General features: G+C 51.7%; 1 protein-coding gene across 1 annotated transcript in view; it reads right to left on the bottom strand.

Moving 5' to 3' along the window:
- Positions 1-16,548, bottom strand: part of LOC144945693 (collagen alpha-1(XIV) chain-like) — a 31,165-nt gene that overhangs the window by 1,142 nt on the left and 13,475 nt on the right. Inside the window, exons 10-28 of the mRNA XM_078874261.1 lie at positions 16,160-16,309; positions 14,836-14,973; positions 13,323-13,469; positions 13,104-13,223; positions 12,798-12,956; positions 12,272-12,408; positions 11,600-11,723; positions 10,883-11,026; positions 10,068-10,273; positions 8,494-8,538; positions 7,002-7,019; positions 6,317-6,361; positions 4,812-4,886; positions 4,397-4,477; positions 4,121-4,156; positions 3,067-3,111; positions 2,427-2,492; positions 1,527-1,622; positions 486-512 (exon numbers count right to left, since the gene is read on the bottom strand). Of these exons, the coding sequence (XP_078730387.1) occupies positions 486-512; positions 1,527-1,622; positions 2,427-2,492; positions 3,067-3,111; positions 4,121-4,156; positions 4,397-4,477; positions 4,812-4,886; positions 6,317-6,361; positions 7,002-7,019; positions 8,494-8,538; positions 10,068-10,273; positions 10,883-11,026; positions 11,600-11,723; positions 12,272-12,408; positions 12,798-12,956; positions 13,104-13,223; positions 13,323-13,469; positions 14,836-14,973; positions 16,160-16,309 (1,859 nt within the window). The remainder of the gene's footprint in view (positions 1-485; positions 513-1,526; positions 1,623-2,426; positions 2,493-3,066; positions 3,112-4,120; positions 4,157-4,396; positions 4,478-4,811; positions 4,887-6,316; positions 6,362-7,001; positions 7,020-8,493; positions 8,539-10,067; positions 10,274-10,882; positions 11,027-11,599; positions 11,724-12,271; positions 12,409-12,797; positions 12,957-13,103; positions 13,224-13,322; positions 13,470-14,835; positions 14,974-16,159; positions 16,310-16,548) is intronic.

Below are 16,548 nucleotides of genomic sequence, written 5' to 3'. Positions count from 1 at the left end.
ACCATACTGCAGATCACAACAACACTCACCCACCCACTCACCACACTGCAGATCACAACAACACTCACCCATCCACTCACCACACTGCAGATCACAACAATACTCACCCACGCACTCACCACACTGCAGATTATAACACACACACACCCACTCACCCACCCCCTCTCCCACTCACCACACTGCAAATCACAACAACACTCACCTTCTCACCCACTCACCACACCACAGGTCACCTCAGCTCTTTCTGCTTCTTCCCTCGCATTGTTCCACTTCGGAATTCCCTCCCATAATCTCTTTCTTATAATTATGAGAATATGGCTCTGACAATAGAATAACCATATTCAGTTCAACAAAAACGTGACTCTCTCATCCATCACAACTACAATCGTGCTGTCTGTTGCTGGCCGTTTGGCATTTTTGACCTTTGGGCCTCGTGATTTAGGAAAAGAGAAAAAGGTAAATCAATTAACAACGAGTTCACTCACTCGAAGTCCACGGTCTCCCTTGTCTCCCTGCAGTCGCCGCACGCAGAGACAAATTAACACAGGAGAGAGAGAGAGACGGATCAGTGTGTAAACAACATCACAAGGCAGAGGCGGCAGTGGAGGATGAGGAGAAGATAATTTGAGAATTTTGCCTCCACTGTTTCACCTGCCGAGCCAGGAGGTGGAATTGAACGTTAAAGAGACGGACTTTTTTCCGCATATTTATATTTTTGAAAATGTCCACGAAAAAAATATAACATCGAGCAAGGCCTTCGCGACCAATATTCTGATTCCCAATTGGACGCTGTGTCAGATTGCGTAAGTAAAATGTTGCGTCGTATACCCTGCTCCACCCGACACAACGAGTTCATAAATGTGTCACGTGATGAACACACGTGCCAGTTTATTGCTGCTGCGGTTTCAGCACCACCCTTGTGCTGGACAGCAATCTCGCAACATTTCAAGTTTCGCTGGTAGCCACAACCAGCATCATCACGCAGTTGCCAGATTTCAAGTATATCCAAAGAATGTTCAAGATTTAAGTCTTCCCCCCTTCCAAAGACTCAATTTGACCCTCACACGTCCCGCATTTTTGCTAATTTTACAAAACAATTTCCCACCGTCCACTCAAAACAAAAATAAGAAGGGGGAGGAGAAATGTTTAATATTTAAAATCCCCATAATATTAGCATCATGACCATCTTCAGTTTTGTGTGTTTTTTATCCAGGTCAAAGGTCAGAGGTTGTACATAGCTCATAATGTGCATATCTAAATGCCATTGGGGTCTTCTTCCTTATGGTCGGAATGAACCCTCAATCAACTCTGTCCAGTGGAAATCACTCGAGTGAGTCCTGTGACTGACAGATTGACCCGCAGAAAGTAAAATAGAGAACGTTTCCTACCATGTGGATTTTATCACCCATAATCCTCCACAGGAAGTGCGGAGCTCAAGGAGAAATGGGAGGAGGCATGCGGTAGAAGGAGGGACGGGGGGGGAGTGGCAAGATGACATGGGAGGAATGAGGGATTGTCGGCCTTACCTTGATGGCAATGCCGGGAAGTCCGGGCAACCCTGGGCGTCCGCGAGGACCCATGTCGCCCGCAAAACCCTTGGGCCCCATGGTCCCTGGGAGACCCTGAGAGACGGAAGATTAGAAAGAACCTCGGCATCGCAATGGTAGACAGGAGGACAATATTCTCCTGAAGTGCGTCCTCAAAATACGGGGGCCCACTTGCAGGCCGGTGCTGCGTACAGCCTGTACCACCACGCATGGACAGCTGCCACTGGGATACCCTTTGGCTAAGACTGCAGCAGGCGCATTGGAGTGGCTGAGGGATATACGTGCCCTGTAAATGCGAATCTGTACCCTAAAAATGGGACTGGGTTACTTTGGTGCATACGTTCCCTCAACAAAACCTCATTATGTCTGTAAGACCAAATGTAGCCAATTTATAGATCGTGAATGTTATTTCAACGGTTTTTTCCCCACATATAATTTACACATATATATACACCAGGTATTTACATAGCAATGGGAAAACAGCCGAACAAAAAATTCCACTGAATCCACCGAAAACCACGGGCGCCAATTCTGGGATGGCACCAAACCGGTGCTTGGCCACGGTTGGACGCAGCGCAGAGACCCAGCGAATGAGCTGCGTGACGAACCCCAGCGGCTCGAGTTCGAGTTACACTCACGGCCATCAACACACCCGTGACGATTATCTGAACCCGGTCTCGGGCGTCTCCTATGCCGACTCAGCCTGAAATGAGCAACCGGTGCAGTGTGCGAACATCGGCAGCAGCCTACAACACGTGTTGTATGCGCGGTGATCGCCCATCTGAGCATTATCCAGCGCTCAACCCGGCTTAGTTACGGAGGTCTGATAAGATTGGGTGTATTCTGGGTAATTTGTTCACAGGCAGTCGTGTCTCTTACCGATCTCCCACGCTCCCCGGACTGCCCAGGCAAGCCGAGACCGTCCGTGATGTAACCGGGCTCCCCCTGAAAACAAAAACAAAAAATACCCCGCGTTTAGCAAACACAGCCTGCTAATACAACACCGTACCAGGAGGGGGAATCGAACCCGTGACCTCTCGATTGCTAGTCCAGGGGGCTCACCATTGCACGACGGCAGTTGTGTCTCAGCTTCAAAGGTAACGATGTCATGCGTATTGATCTTCATACGCGGCAAGCTGGTCGCTGGGTGTTTACAGTTTCGTCTACGTGGCTACCGCTAAATCTGACTTTTGACAAACCAAAGAAAAAAAACCCCCTCACACTCATGGTGGAGAGCAAAGTCACACCACACCCGAAAGCCTCTCAGTAACCTACTTGCTCTCCTGCCTCTTGCCGGCACCACCTCATTTCCCAACCGGTGGGCGCCCCGCTCCCCGCGGCGTTCTCCATCTCTATGTGATCCACCAACCCCAGCTCCACGTGACCGGATTATCTCAGACGCGCGACCACCACGCCGCCCCTAGCGCCACGCCTGCTGGCCGCTTGCAGGGCCCAACTCTGCGTGCGCTCTGCTAATCGCCGACTGCGGCGGTTCTGTGGCGAGGTGCAGGCGACGTACCCTGTCGCCTCTCATCCCAGGGCCACCGTCTCTCCCGGGGAACCCCTGCAGGAACACGCAGAGACACGTTTCCAATGCAGAGAATCGCAGACTTCATCAGCATCAGCATCAGCCATGCTCAACCTACTGCTGGATGAAGGGCAACCGCCACAAAGGTGCTGCCACCGACTCTCACAATCTCCGTGATGTAACAATCCACACGGCACCTGCACACAAGCCCATTTTACAATTATGTTTGCAACATTATTGTTGTTGATATTATTGCTATTATTAAATAATTGCCACAATTATTATAAAAAAAAAAGTAATAATCGGCTGACATAATTGCGACCAATCTTCTGGCCGTCCGGCCTTCAAGAAAGACGCAGCAAGGGGTGACGTGGATGCATTTTGTCCTTCAAAAGGACTCATCAGCAAATCACGGATTACCAAGAAGAGCCCCAGCGCGGTTTTGACGAAGGGATAAGAGACGTCATCAGAGCTACGGGGCTACTGAAAGTTGCAAGGTAAGAGAATTTTGTTACAGCATAAAGCCAAATAACAATTGAAAAATATCTGTGAAAAGAAACAAAAAACCGGATAAGCCTCCAAGGATTTTGCAAAGAGTAGGCAGACAAAGTGGATGAAACAAGTAAGTTGTTATGAAGTGCATGTAGTTTGTTTAAATCATAGTTTCCTGCGTGCATCGGCATGTAATCACGAGCACGGTCGTAGATTTGCATCGATGATTCGGCGAACATTTGCTTGTCCGTAAATATTTTAACGGTGCCTCAGTAGTACAAAAACGTATTAAACATGCGAAGAAGTAACGCCAGAAAGTAAACCAAAACATCCACTAAAATACTCATACGAGGAGCACAGAACGATGAATAAAGAGCTGACGTGAAATAAATGGCAAATGTGCTCATGCACAGTTTTAATTTGTATGTTGAACTTCTTTCGCGCCATACGTAGCCAACTGCTAATCGGAGGTGCAATTTGCACGGTCGGCTATAAATAGATATCCACATGCTATAGGTGTTCTGTGTCGTGAATTGAATGCTGATTTACTTACAGGCTGTCCTGGGGGTCCCGTTAAGCCTTCAAGGCCCTGAAAAAAAAGACGAAGACAAAGATTATCCATTGAGCCTCTTCAACTGTGGGGTCGGGCGCTGTAAGCGAGCACCGAAATTCGGAACTCTCCCACCCAATTATAGCACGGAAACCGGCTCAAACTCCTGCTTAGCCTGCGACATCGATCGTGTTGGGCGGCGTCGCGCCCTGCAGCGCCTCCCCAGCACCGGCTCGTCAGCAGGACAGCGGTGGCTAGGGCGAGTGAGGCTACACTTACGGGAGGGCCACGGGGACCGGGCTGGCCAGGCTGTCCGGGCTGCCCCGGTGAGCCTGGGATGCCGTCCCGCCCAGAGAAGCCCTGAAATCACAAGCGGGCACCAGCAGCGAGATCATCACCACCACCACCACCACGAACATCATCGTCACGTGATAATCACCGTCAAATCATTCACACATTCGGTATTTGCGTGATTCTCATAGGCTTTGTGTGGTGAAGGCGCTACGTTTTTGAGGACATTGCATTTCCCAATTGGGAAATTTGTACGACAAGTTTTTTTTTTAAATGAGGGAAATGTCTGAAATTAGGGAAAATTAAAATACTAAACGCGGGCCTATTTTTTTTTTGCGAGTAGCGTCACGGGATCTTTAACGTGCACGATCCACTGGTTAATGCGCCCGCAGCGGGGACTCACCCTGTCACCTCTTGCTCCTTTCTCGACGACCACAAACCTCCCATCCACAGAGGCCCCGGGGTTGCCGGGCGGGCCCTGGCAAGGCACGAGGCGAGCGTCACACAGCGGACAGACAGGGTGGCCACCTTCTGAGGCTCAACAACACCAGCTTCATATCATGGACAGAAGAAGAAGATGATGAATCCCAGATGAGAGGAGAACTCCAAGATAAATTCGTCACCTTTGAAGCACATATATCCAAGGTGGTTACAATTTCCTTTTTTCACCGAAGAAATATTGTCAAAATGCATCGCTTTCTGTCACCCGCTGACTTGGTGACTTGGAGAGACTGGTCCATTGTGTGATCTCGACTCCACTACCGCAATGCCTCACTGGTTGGGATTCCGAGCAAAATCCTGGGTAGACTCCAGCTTGTTCAGAATGCAGCCGCTAGAGTGCTTACACCACGTACGCCGTTACGTGAGCACATTGCACCAGTCCTCTTATGCTGCTATTAACCTATAAGGCTTTAAAAGGGCTCACCCCACATTACTTGCAGGAACTAATACATGCATATATTCCATCAAGGTCCTTAAAATCTTCTGACCTCCAATTGTCCAGCACTCCCCAGGTCTAGGTTGCGCTCTTTTTGCGATCGGGCTTTTGTTAGCATGGCACCCACGCTATGGAACGCCTTGCCACTTGAAATCAGAAAATCGGAGTCAGTAGATAGATTTAAGTCTGTTTTGAAACCCCATCTCTTGAAAGTGGCCTTCACTCTCTCGTTTGGTCGCTCGCCCCCTGGTTCTGTTTTTGTTTCACTGCTTGTCATGCATTGTGCATTGGGATCCTGGGATGGAATGCGCATGATACATTTGAATTGTTATTTATTGTGACACAACTGACAAACATATGGACGTTTAATCCCGAAATCTTCTTGTAGCTTCGGCTTAAAAAAAAAGATTCCAGCAAATGCACTGCGTGCAATTCTTTGCCTGGACACAGACGGCCAGCGTATCCCGCTCCATTTGGGTTAAGTCGGCGAAGCACGTGGCGATTGCCGTCAAAGAGTCCTAATCCTATCCGTGGCCTTCACCTGTCTGAGCTGACACGTGACAAGCATAGTTGCCACCTCTGAGGTACAAATAAGGGACACATCATGAAGGGGGGGGTGGGGGTGGGGGGGGAGAAGAAGGGTATCCCACAACACCAGGGGAGAACTCCACACGAAAGCATCAAGTCGAGCGATGTATTGTCCCGCAAGTGGCAAAGCCCCGTGAAATTACTGCCCTGTGAAGACAACGACCGTCACTGAGCCATGCTCTTGAGAGCTACTGTCGTGGCAGGCAGTAGCAGCCTGAAGATGCCTCCACGTCGCGAAGGAGAGAGTGGCGGCTCTCCCCACGGCTCTCCTGAAGGAGCATTTCTCATCCATCGAGCCGCGATCACCTACAATCACTGCAATGCCTATTACTGTCCTGGGGAGATAACAATCAAGTTCCTTGAGTCACACACGGGAGACCGACCTGGGGCCCCTGCTCTCCCTTGTCTCCCGGGTATCCTGGCGGACCCTGTGGCAGAGAGGAAAGGGTTTAATAACTGCGCGAGTCGTCGCTATCCGACCAGGTGGTACCGTGACAGATGATACGATATGATATAATACAATGCAACACCATGCAGATTCGCAATCGCATCATCTCTCAGCTGTGCCGAAACTGTGGACGTTGTTTATTTTGAGAGAGAGAGCGATGGTCAATCACTCAAGATTGAAAACTCATTTCTTTTTAACTTTATTTTCGTGTTCAGTTTGTTGTCCTTTGCCCCGCACCTCCGATAAGCACGTTTGGCTATGTATGGTGCGGTATAAGTTCAACTTGCATACACACATACACACATAGACATATCACATAGACATATCACATATCACATAGACATATCACAGGCACAGGTAACAAGGGAGGTCTTGGGCCTAAACTTGAAACATGGGCAGGAAGTTCCAAAGGTAACGTTTGCAAGCGTTGCTGACCTCAGAATCGATTTTAATCGATGCGTAAGTAAGCCATTTCATTGCACATAAACACTGCGCAACAGAATAAAGTTTGTAAGTAGGACAATTTAAGGAACGTGGTTATCGAGTATTTCCTGTTGAATGTACGTGTCGCCTTAACGTTAGCTGTGGCTTAACTGCTGCGTCACTGTTTTGGTACTTACAGGATCTCCCTCCTCTCCCTGCGAAAGAAAAAGGGGAATTGAGATGTATGAATGGCTCAGGATATAGACATTTGTACGAGTTGAAGCAGCGTTCGTGTGCGCGAGCAGACATGCGCGTGTGCGTGCACCTGTGGTAATTTACACAGGTGCAAGCATAGTGTGCATGTGTGTGTGCCTGTGTGTGCGCCTGTGTGTGCGCGCATGCTGGCGTGTGCGCAAGTGCGTATGCGTGCATGCGCGTGTGTTTAAAAAGTTGCCTTATTGGTTAGTGAATTGCAATACAAGCCCAACTACCAACCAAGGGGTATAATTCCCGATAATTCACGATAGCAGATGCAGCAGGTTGTCTGAATCGCACTCATGACACACAAAGTGCTTGCCACATATGAACCACAATACCCTGCTGAGGATGACCTCGAACTCCGGTGATCCTCCGCAGCAGCGGCTTTTGGATAGTCATCGGATAAAGAGGGTCACCGCATCGCGCGCTTTCAGATGCGCTTCAGTGGCCGTCTGGAATGATCTGCCTTCCGATATTAGGAAGCCACTGGAGCTATGCAATTTTAAATCATCTATATTGCCAAAGTCCTTTCTTCAAAACTACTTTTGTGTATGGTTTGTTGTCCATCCCCGGCACCTCCGATTAGCATGGTTGGCTACGTATGGTGCGAATAAAGTTCAACATACATAAGTAGAACAAGTAGTACCTCTGTTCTGTGTCTCCACATATAAATAAAACGTAGTTTTAGTCCATCAGCCTATTGGCTATGCAGACATACTGTCAAGCAGCATTTGCTTAAGAAAACAAATTCTTGACCCATTTTAATTAACTTGTGGATTTCATCAGCAGGGTCCAGCTTGTTAAACCAAACATTTCTGGATTAACAGATGCAATTGGCAAGAAGACTCCAAATAAAATGCGGGTACCCCTAAAAGCGAGTCCGCGGCTCGCTTATATTTCACGTCAGCCGCAATGCGAAAATTGAGTCTGTGTACGCGTCTCCTAGGTCAACTCGGCCCAAAACGTGCACCCGGCGCGACGAGCCAAACATCGGCAATGGGGGAGACAAAATGCAGCCGGGCTGCAGCGTCGCTGTCGCTGGCGACACCACCCCCTTCCCGTGTGGCTTCACAGGCGCTCACTGAACATATTCTTAGGTTTTTTCGGTAAAGTCACGTAGGTAAAACATTAAAATTAATAAAAGTAAAATAAAATAAAAATCACGACGTTTCGGAGGCAACACAAGCCTCCGTCTTCAGGTGAAACCGTCACAGCCACGACAGCTGTATTAAGTAAATGAGAGATTGCAGGAGCTACCACTCCGTTTATATAATGGTTGGAGAGGGGGGAAGGGGAAAGTGCAGCACACTTTTTATTCATATGGTAAGGTGAGGCTTAAGAGGGGTGAGCCTTTGTTATGAACATCATCGCCTGTTGTGACTGCCGATGCGGGATGGGTGGTGGATTCGCGTCGCTGAGCGGCGGTCTTACCGGCAAGCAGGCGGTGCACTCGCCCGGGTCTGGGTTCACAGGAGGCTTCAAAACAACAACAACAAACGCAATGCCATTATTATAAATAGCGTGCTTTCTGGGTTATAATACGTACTTTCCATCCCCTCTCCATGCCCCCCCCTCACCCATATTTTCCAGCAAGAGTTGGGGCTGCATCTTGTAATGTGGTAGGTGTGCGTGTGATGGTGCGTGAGACCGGATTTGTATAACTTTATTGCCACCAGGCACAAGGTTTGGGTGAGTCTCACTTCTCCGGAGCGTCTTGTACACCGGAGAGAATACGGTATTGCGGTTTTGATACGGCACCTTCGCACTCACGGGCCTCAAAAGTGCTTTGCTTAAGTGATGTAATTAGCCGACCGCGTGGTGAACCGAAAGCGCTGGGGCATTGGGGGTGGCTCGGTGGCTGAGAGGTCACAGCGCTGAGTTGGCGCTGCTGATAATCCCAGATTCAAATCCAGGTGGCCGCCTCAAGTTAAACTGGGCTCTCAGGTGCAGGTAATGCATCACCAGTGACGCATTACCTCCGACTTCTTTCAGTAAGTCTCAAACGACGCACAAAAATGCGTAAAGGGCACAAGCGTGCTTGCGAAAATCCATCAGCATTTCCCGAAGAAGTGCATTGTGGTCCTTTCGTTTAAGGCCACCATCAGCAAAAATCTGAGCAAATGTGACCGACTTACAGCAGCAGTTGAACACATAGGCTTTCCCGACCAATATTATCCATCACTAGTTTTTTTTTGGATTCGATCGCGTAAATATAAATGTGTCGTTTACCCATCACCACCCGACGCAGCCAAATTAGTAAGGTTTGTCACTTAAACAGCAGCAACTATGAAGGTGACCAGTTGACACGGGGGTTCCCCCTCGGCAGAAAAACTACAACCGGGCATCGGAGCAGTGGCAACGAGCTGCCGATATACGGCCGGGTGCAGGACAACAGTGGGGGCATCTAAACGCGCAAGCTCCAAATATACAGCAGGCATCAGGGTCAGGATCGAACCCACGACCTGCTGCATACCAGGTGCGGTAGTTAACATCTCCTAGCCACTGTGATGATGCTGATGAAAGAGAGAGAAACACGCAAACTCCAAATGTAAAGCAGGCATTGTCAGGGATGCGATCGAACCCAAGACCTCCTGCATACCAGGCGAGGTAGTTAACATCTCCTAGCCACTGTGATGATGATGAGCGAGAGAGAGAAACACGCAATCTCCAAATGTAAAGCAGGCATCGTCAGGGATGCGATCGAACCCAAGATCTCCTGCACACCAGGCGAGGTAGTTAACATCTCCTAGCCACCGTGATGATGATGAGCGAGAGACCCACGCAAACTCTAAATATACAGCAGCAGGCGTCAGGGTCGGGATCGAACCCACGACCTGCTGCATACCAGGCGAGGTAGTTAACATCTCCTAGCCACCGTGATGATAATGAGCGAGAGAGCCACGCAAACTCTAAATATACAACAGGCGTCAGGGTCGGGATCGAACCCACGACCTGCTGCACACCAGGCGAGGTAGTCAACATCTCCCAGCCACCGTGGCCCCCACCTGCGGGGGGTCGACAGGGCCCGGCCCGGCGGTGGCGACGGCGCACATGGTGTCCACCAGGTCCTCCTCGATGGAGCGGAAGGCCTCCAGCGTGTCGAGGTAGAAGACGCGGCTGCGGCCTGGCACCGTGCTGGGCTGCCTGCCGGCGATGAGCTCCAGCTGCCGGCGGTCGGCGTCCGCCGTGCCCACCGCGAACACCTGCACGCCTGTCGTCGTCATCGTCGTCGTTAACTTCGTCATCGTTATCATCGTCGTCAACGTCGTCATCGTCGCCGTCGTCAATGTCATCGTCGTTATCATCATCGTCATTGTCATCATCATCAGCCGCCACGATCGATCCGCTGCATGGTCCGCGGTGATACTGGTGGTGGTTAGCCCAGGCTGAAGCTCGGATTAATGCGAGAGCTGTGGCTAAGGTTTGGACTATAGCTAGGCCTAGGGCGAATGGGTTAAGAAGACTAGGACTAAGTTTAACACGCAGGCTTTCGCGACCAATATTTCCCATAATAGCCTGAAACGTCGTACTCGAATTGTTGTAAATGTTGTGGGTTTTACTCTCCAACACACCGGTGTGCTGAAGTAGTCACTAATTGGCACACTTTGTTTACGCCTCAAATCGCACTAATTGGGTGTGTCGGGTGGTGCCGGGTTTAACAACAGATTTATAATCGTGCAATCTAACCCGAAAAAACCCTTTATTATGGACTATGACTAAGCCTATGGGTATAGCTAGGGTTAGGGCTATAGCTTGGGCTACGTCTCAGGACTTTGGCTAATTCCATGGCTGGAGCCAAGGCCGTGACTGGGAGTCGAACCCTGCGCGGCGGCGTAGGCGGCTGGGCCCGAGAGGTCGTCCTGCGAGCGCCCGTCGGTGATGACGACGAGGATGCGTGGCACGCCGGCACGGGTGCCGCCCCCCGGTTGCAGCACCGACTGCAGCGCGTACTGGATGGCGCGGCCTGGACATCGCACAGAGACAAAGGTACCCCGTGTAGCCTTCGTCCAGGCAGCTTGGGACAAGTGCTGTTAGCGAGCACCTACGAAGGCCGGCACGGCACACGACAGGGAACGGGTGGCCAACACACCGCACCAGGACGCTCTTTTTAAGGTCGAGTTGACCTAGGGGAGCCCGAGGACCGGTTTCAAATATTTGTCACTGTTATTGGTCACGTGTGAGAATCGAACTCAGGTCACCGGGTTCCTAGCGCAGTGCACTGACCCCAAAAATCTAAGAAAAAAATCCCCCATTTAGCCTTAACAGACTATTGGGGGAATGTGCTGTTAGCGAGCACCTATGAAGGCTGCCTTTGTCTCCCTAGTGGTGATGTTTACACACCACACCAGGTACTCATTTGAGGCTGAGTCAACTTAGGGGGAGGCCCAGGACCAGTTGAGATAATTGTCACCGGTGTTGGCCGTGAGCGGGAATCGGGAATCGAACTCGGGTCGCCGGATTCGTAGCGCGGGGCACTAACCGCTACACCAGCGCTCCCCATATGCACACACACTTACAGGCACACACATGCGCGTACCTGTGTAAGTGTTTCCACCAAGGAACGGGATGGCTCTCAGCGTCTGCAGCAGGGAGTTGCGGTCCCTGAAACGCGTCAGTGGAATCTCCGTCTGTGGGCTGTCGCTGTATTTCACCACCGCCATCTGCACGCGCACACAAACAAGAGATGGTCTTTAAAAAAAAAACAGTTCCCCCCCAGTTTTATCGCGATTGTGCTATCGACGGCGTCTCATTCTTTCACATCCCTCGTGGAGCAATGCAACCCGTCTTGTCAGAGGACGGCCCACCGAAGCGGATATCACAGAGCTACCTCTGAGATCCCTGCAAGTGACCTCTGGTCCGCGCAGCAGAGGGCAGCCCTTTTCACTCGCGCTCAATGTACGAGTCAGGTTCAGTTCACGTCAGTGAAACCGTTACTTTGAATTCTCAGAGCTGGAATTTAGCCGACTTCAGCGCGGAACCAAATTTATTTCGTGTGACGGTATTTCGCGTGAGCAAAATGCACTGCACTTGAACACCCGGTGTGATCACAGGCGGCTGTCTGGATACGACCCCAGGACCTCAGCTGCTCTGACCACTGAGCCACCTCCGCAGAGGGTTCCAAAACAAGCGGAGAGTATTGGGTGTCCCGTGCGGTGTCACCCCCCACCCCGTCCCCCCCCCCCCCCTGCCCCCTGTCACACCACATCACCTGCGTGGAGTCTGGCCCAATGCGGGGAAAGTAGGACACCACGCGGAACACAAACTCCTTGATGCGGTTGAACTTTCGGCCGATGCTCCCGGACCCGTCCAGGAGGAACACCATGTCCGCCCGGGCGCGGTTGCACACTGCAGGGAAATCGCACGTGACCACGGTCTGGTTTTCCCAGGGTCGTCCCCTTTTCGAGGCTTCCACAGACATTAAGAGTCCAGATTTGTTTCGTTCAGTTACACAATAATGACTCAACCGCTCAAGGCAACGGCGTTTCAGAATCAGAATCTTTATTTCAGAATTTTTTATTTGTCCTGCGGAAATCCGATGAGCTGTGGAGCTCTTTTTCGTAATCTAGAATTTCGGCAAAGGGCTTCTAAACGCTTCGTGTCGTGCTCGCCGCGGACCGACCGAGCGAATGCATTCAAACGCTGTCAACCTCAGTTTGAGAGAGCGCTGACAAATCGAGTCGCCCAAACGTGGGTGGCGTTGTCGCGGCGGAGAGACGGCGGTTCCGCCGGCGTACCGGTTCTCTCGGTGACGGCGGTGGCTGGGCCTTGGCGCTGCCCAAAGAAGGGCTTGATGGTGAAGAGGTAGGCGCGGCCGGCCTGCAGGGAACCCGCCTGGTACGACTCCACCTCGGGGGGCAAGCGAACCTCCCTCTGCCCGTTGACGCCAGCGCTCGCTACAAACGGCACGGTCGGTGGCGGCGGTCAATGGCGGCGGTTGTCGCCAAGTTGGACAAGATTCAACGAGATAGAGTAGAGCGGACGAAGCGAACAAGACGTGGGCGAAAACGCGAACAAACGACGACGTCACGGGCGGCGGTCACCTGACATGGGGCGCCAGCTGAGCAGGTAGCCGGTGGCCCCGGGCAGGGAGCTCCACGTGACGCGCACCGCCTCGTCCGTCACGTCCGACGTCTGCAGGAAGCGCACCTTGGGCAGGTTCACTGCGACGGGAGGACGCCAGGGGGTTAGACGCGTGGGAGTGAGTGAGGGGAAGCGTGAGGGGGGGGGGGGGCGAGGGGGAGCGGGAGCGCGAGACTCACGTGTGCGCAGCGTGACGCTGGCGGCGCGTCCCTCGCGCTCTTCGAGCAGCGCCGCCACCTTGACGACGTAGTCGGTGCTCTCGCGCAGCTCCTCGATGGCGTACGTGCTCACGTCCGCACGCACGTTACGCGTGATCTCCAGCCCGCCTGCCACAGCACCGCGTTACTTCACACGCTCAACAACGCACCGCACCACGCCACACTCCACACTGCACTACACCGCACCACACTCCACACTCCACATTGCACTCCACCGCACCACACCACATGACACCGCATTACACCACACTCCATACCACACCACACTCCACACTCCACACTGCACACTGCACCACACTTCGTCACACCACTCCACACTGCACTACACAGCACCACACCACACACCACACCACACTCCACACTGCACTACACAGCATCACACCACACACCACACCACACTGCACACTCCACACTGCACCACACCACACTCCACACCATTCCACACTGCACTACACAGCACCGCACCACACGGCGTCACACCACACCATACCACACTACACTACACCGCGTTACATCACACTCCGCACCGCGTTACACCACACTCCACACCACGCTACACCACACTCCAAACCGCACCTAACCGCATTACACCACACCCCTTAAATGCGAGTCGGACTCACGGATCATTCACTCGTTACGCGGAGAGACGGACAGAAAGGGAAGGGTGGAACGATGGGTGTGAGTAACGGAACAGTAACAAGTCGGTGCGGGATTTGTTTCGTCACCATAAATTAAAATGACATTTAGGCCCCATCAGTCATAAACTTTCGCGAGCAACGTTTTCCTCCTGGAATATACTGACCCACATTTTCTTGACGGCACGTCACGCGGATCTTAAAACTTGCACAACGTATAGCCCTTTGTCAATCCACCGCTGGATGGAAGCCTCTCCACAAATCTGTCAGTTATGACGGTTGGTTGACCAGACTCGGGCGGCTACAATGAAACTCGCGAGCGTGAGCATTGAGCCGAGTTTCCACCACATGCTTCGTCGTGAGCTGATGGTCTCAGCCCAGTCAGCAATGATTGCACACACAGCAACAACAACGTACGTACGTTGAACTTCTTTCGCACCGTACGTAGCCAACCGTGCTGAAGTGCGGGGGCGAAGGGCAACAAACTAAACACACAAAAGCAGTTCTCCAGAAATTACTTTGCCGACCTAGATTTCAAAGGGCATAGCTCCAGTGGCTTCCTAATATCGGAAGTAAGAGCGTTCCAGACGGCCACGGAATCGTCACACTAAATCTGCTTTGCCACTCAACGCCTTTGATGTCTGACAAACGAATTTCTTTAGGAACTGCTTTTTTGTGTTTAGTTTGTTGACCTCCCCCCCTCGCACCTCCGATTCGCGCGGTTGGCTACGCACGGTGCGAAAATAACTTCAACGCACGTAGGCACGTGCATGCTGCGAGAAATAACGAACACCGTGGCGTGCGGGCAACAACAACAACAAATAAACATGGCCTCTCACCGGCGACGGGCACCCAGGTGACGGCGTAGCCGCGGACGCGGGGAGAGCCGGCCCAGGTGACGCGAGCGCTGTCCCGCGACACGTCCGACACGCGCAGGTCCCGCACCACCTCCTCGTCCCCCTCAAACGAGCCCGACGCTGCCAAAGTGGACGTCGGTCATCGTCGGCGGCGAGATGTTGACTACCTCGCCTGGCATGCAGGAGGTCGGGCGTGGGTTCCATCCCGACCCTGACGCCAGCTGTATATTTGGGGTGTCTCTCTCCATGTGGTCGCGTGGATTTTTGCCTACGGATCCTCCGATTTTTCCCTCCACATTTAGAAACAGGCGTTTTAGAGTATTTGGCTGCTATACATTTCCACGTGATAAGCCACTTCATTGAGCTATCATTTATGGCCAGGCTGCTTCTGAAAAAGAGCTCTACAGTAGCTCAGTGGGCCTTACTTGGTAGAATAAAACATCATGGGACCTCCTTTGCCAGTTTTCCCCTTTTTTCTGGCAAAAAACAGGTGTTAAGATGTAAAAACACCAAACTGAATTCTGACCACAAGTATTGTGATTAATGCAGACATGAATCCTTGTAAAAGGTTTCAGTTTGGTGTTTTAACATCTTAACACAGCTGTTTTGTTGCCAGAAAAGAAGTGGAAAACCTATTCTCAAAATCAAATCGTTTAAATAGTTTTAGTCATCGTCATCATCATTACAATCACCATCACCATCGTCAGCAGCTGTAACAAACACACTGCTGGATGAAGACCACCCCACGCCATTGCCGCAGTTTGTCTCGCACACGTGAGCCTATCTCGTCCAGTGGGTTATTTTTATTTGTAGAGATGCTTTGACGCAGGCACTCATAGAGATACAGTGAAGACGTGAGCCACGGCGGTGCGACCGTGGTCGTGCAACCCAAACTGTGGACCCTAGAAGTAAAGCCATGGGGAGGACGGCTCACTCTGGGGCTCAGGGGTCACATGCTGGCTCTTTAAGGGCTGCCTCGTGACGTTCTTTACGAAGGACCATAGCGTCATATTCACCGTATCGTATTTACCTTATCGTATTCATTGTCTCGTATTCAGTCTCCGAATTCACCGTCTCATATTCACCGTATTCACCCACAGTGCACTGCGGCTCTTGAAACGTAGACTATTTTACTTGACCAAATTCGAAACAAAAAATGTCTGCTCCTTGTTATTTTCGTTGCTGACCCCCCTGATCAAGCCCCTTACAACAACGGAGGAGTCGGAGGAGTAAGCGAGACGATACGAACTCTCTCCCTCACTCTCTCTGCTCAAGGCCCCCACGTCGTGGCCAGCCGGGTTCTCACCGGTAGACTGAGTGATGACGAATGAGGGCCCGTCCAGGCGGCCATAGATGCCCAGCAGGCTGATGGTGTAGAGCGTGCCCTCCCGCAGGCTGGGGATCCGGAACGACGTCGCACTCCTCTCCAGCAGCACACTGTCCTCTGGGCCCATCTCTGCCGAGTGGACGGACCGCCAATGTCATCGTCATCATCGTCGTCGTCGTCGTCATCATCGATGATCGTCGATATTGCCGCGATGAATGCCATGATCGGTCAGTGCCGTGATCATTACCAATGTCGCAATGATTATTGTGGTGCGCGGCACATCCAGAAGACGCAACGCAGACGCCACTGGCCGCACTCACCATTCCTCACCAGTCACTGGCCACACTCACCATTCCTCACTCGCCAGA

This window comes from Lampetra fluviatilis, chromosome 38, assembly GCF_964198595.1.
Source record: "Lampetra fluviatilis chromosome 38, kcLamFluv1.1, whole genome shotgun sequence".
In the NCBI taxonomy this organism is placed as follows: domain Eukaryota; kingdom Metazoa; phylum Chordata; class Hyperoartia; order Petromyzontiformes; family Petromyzontidae; genus Lampetra; species Lampetra fluviatilis.
This window is presented reverse-complemented; position numbering and strand designations above follow the sequence as displayed.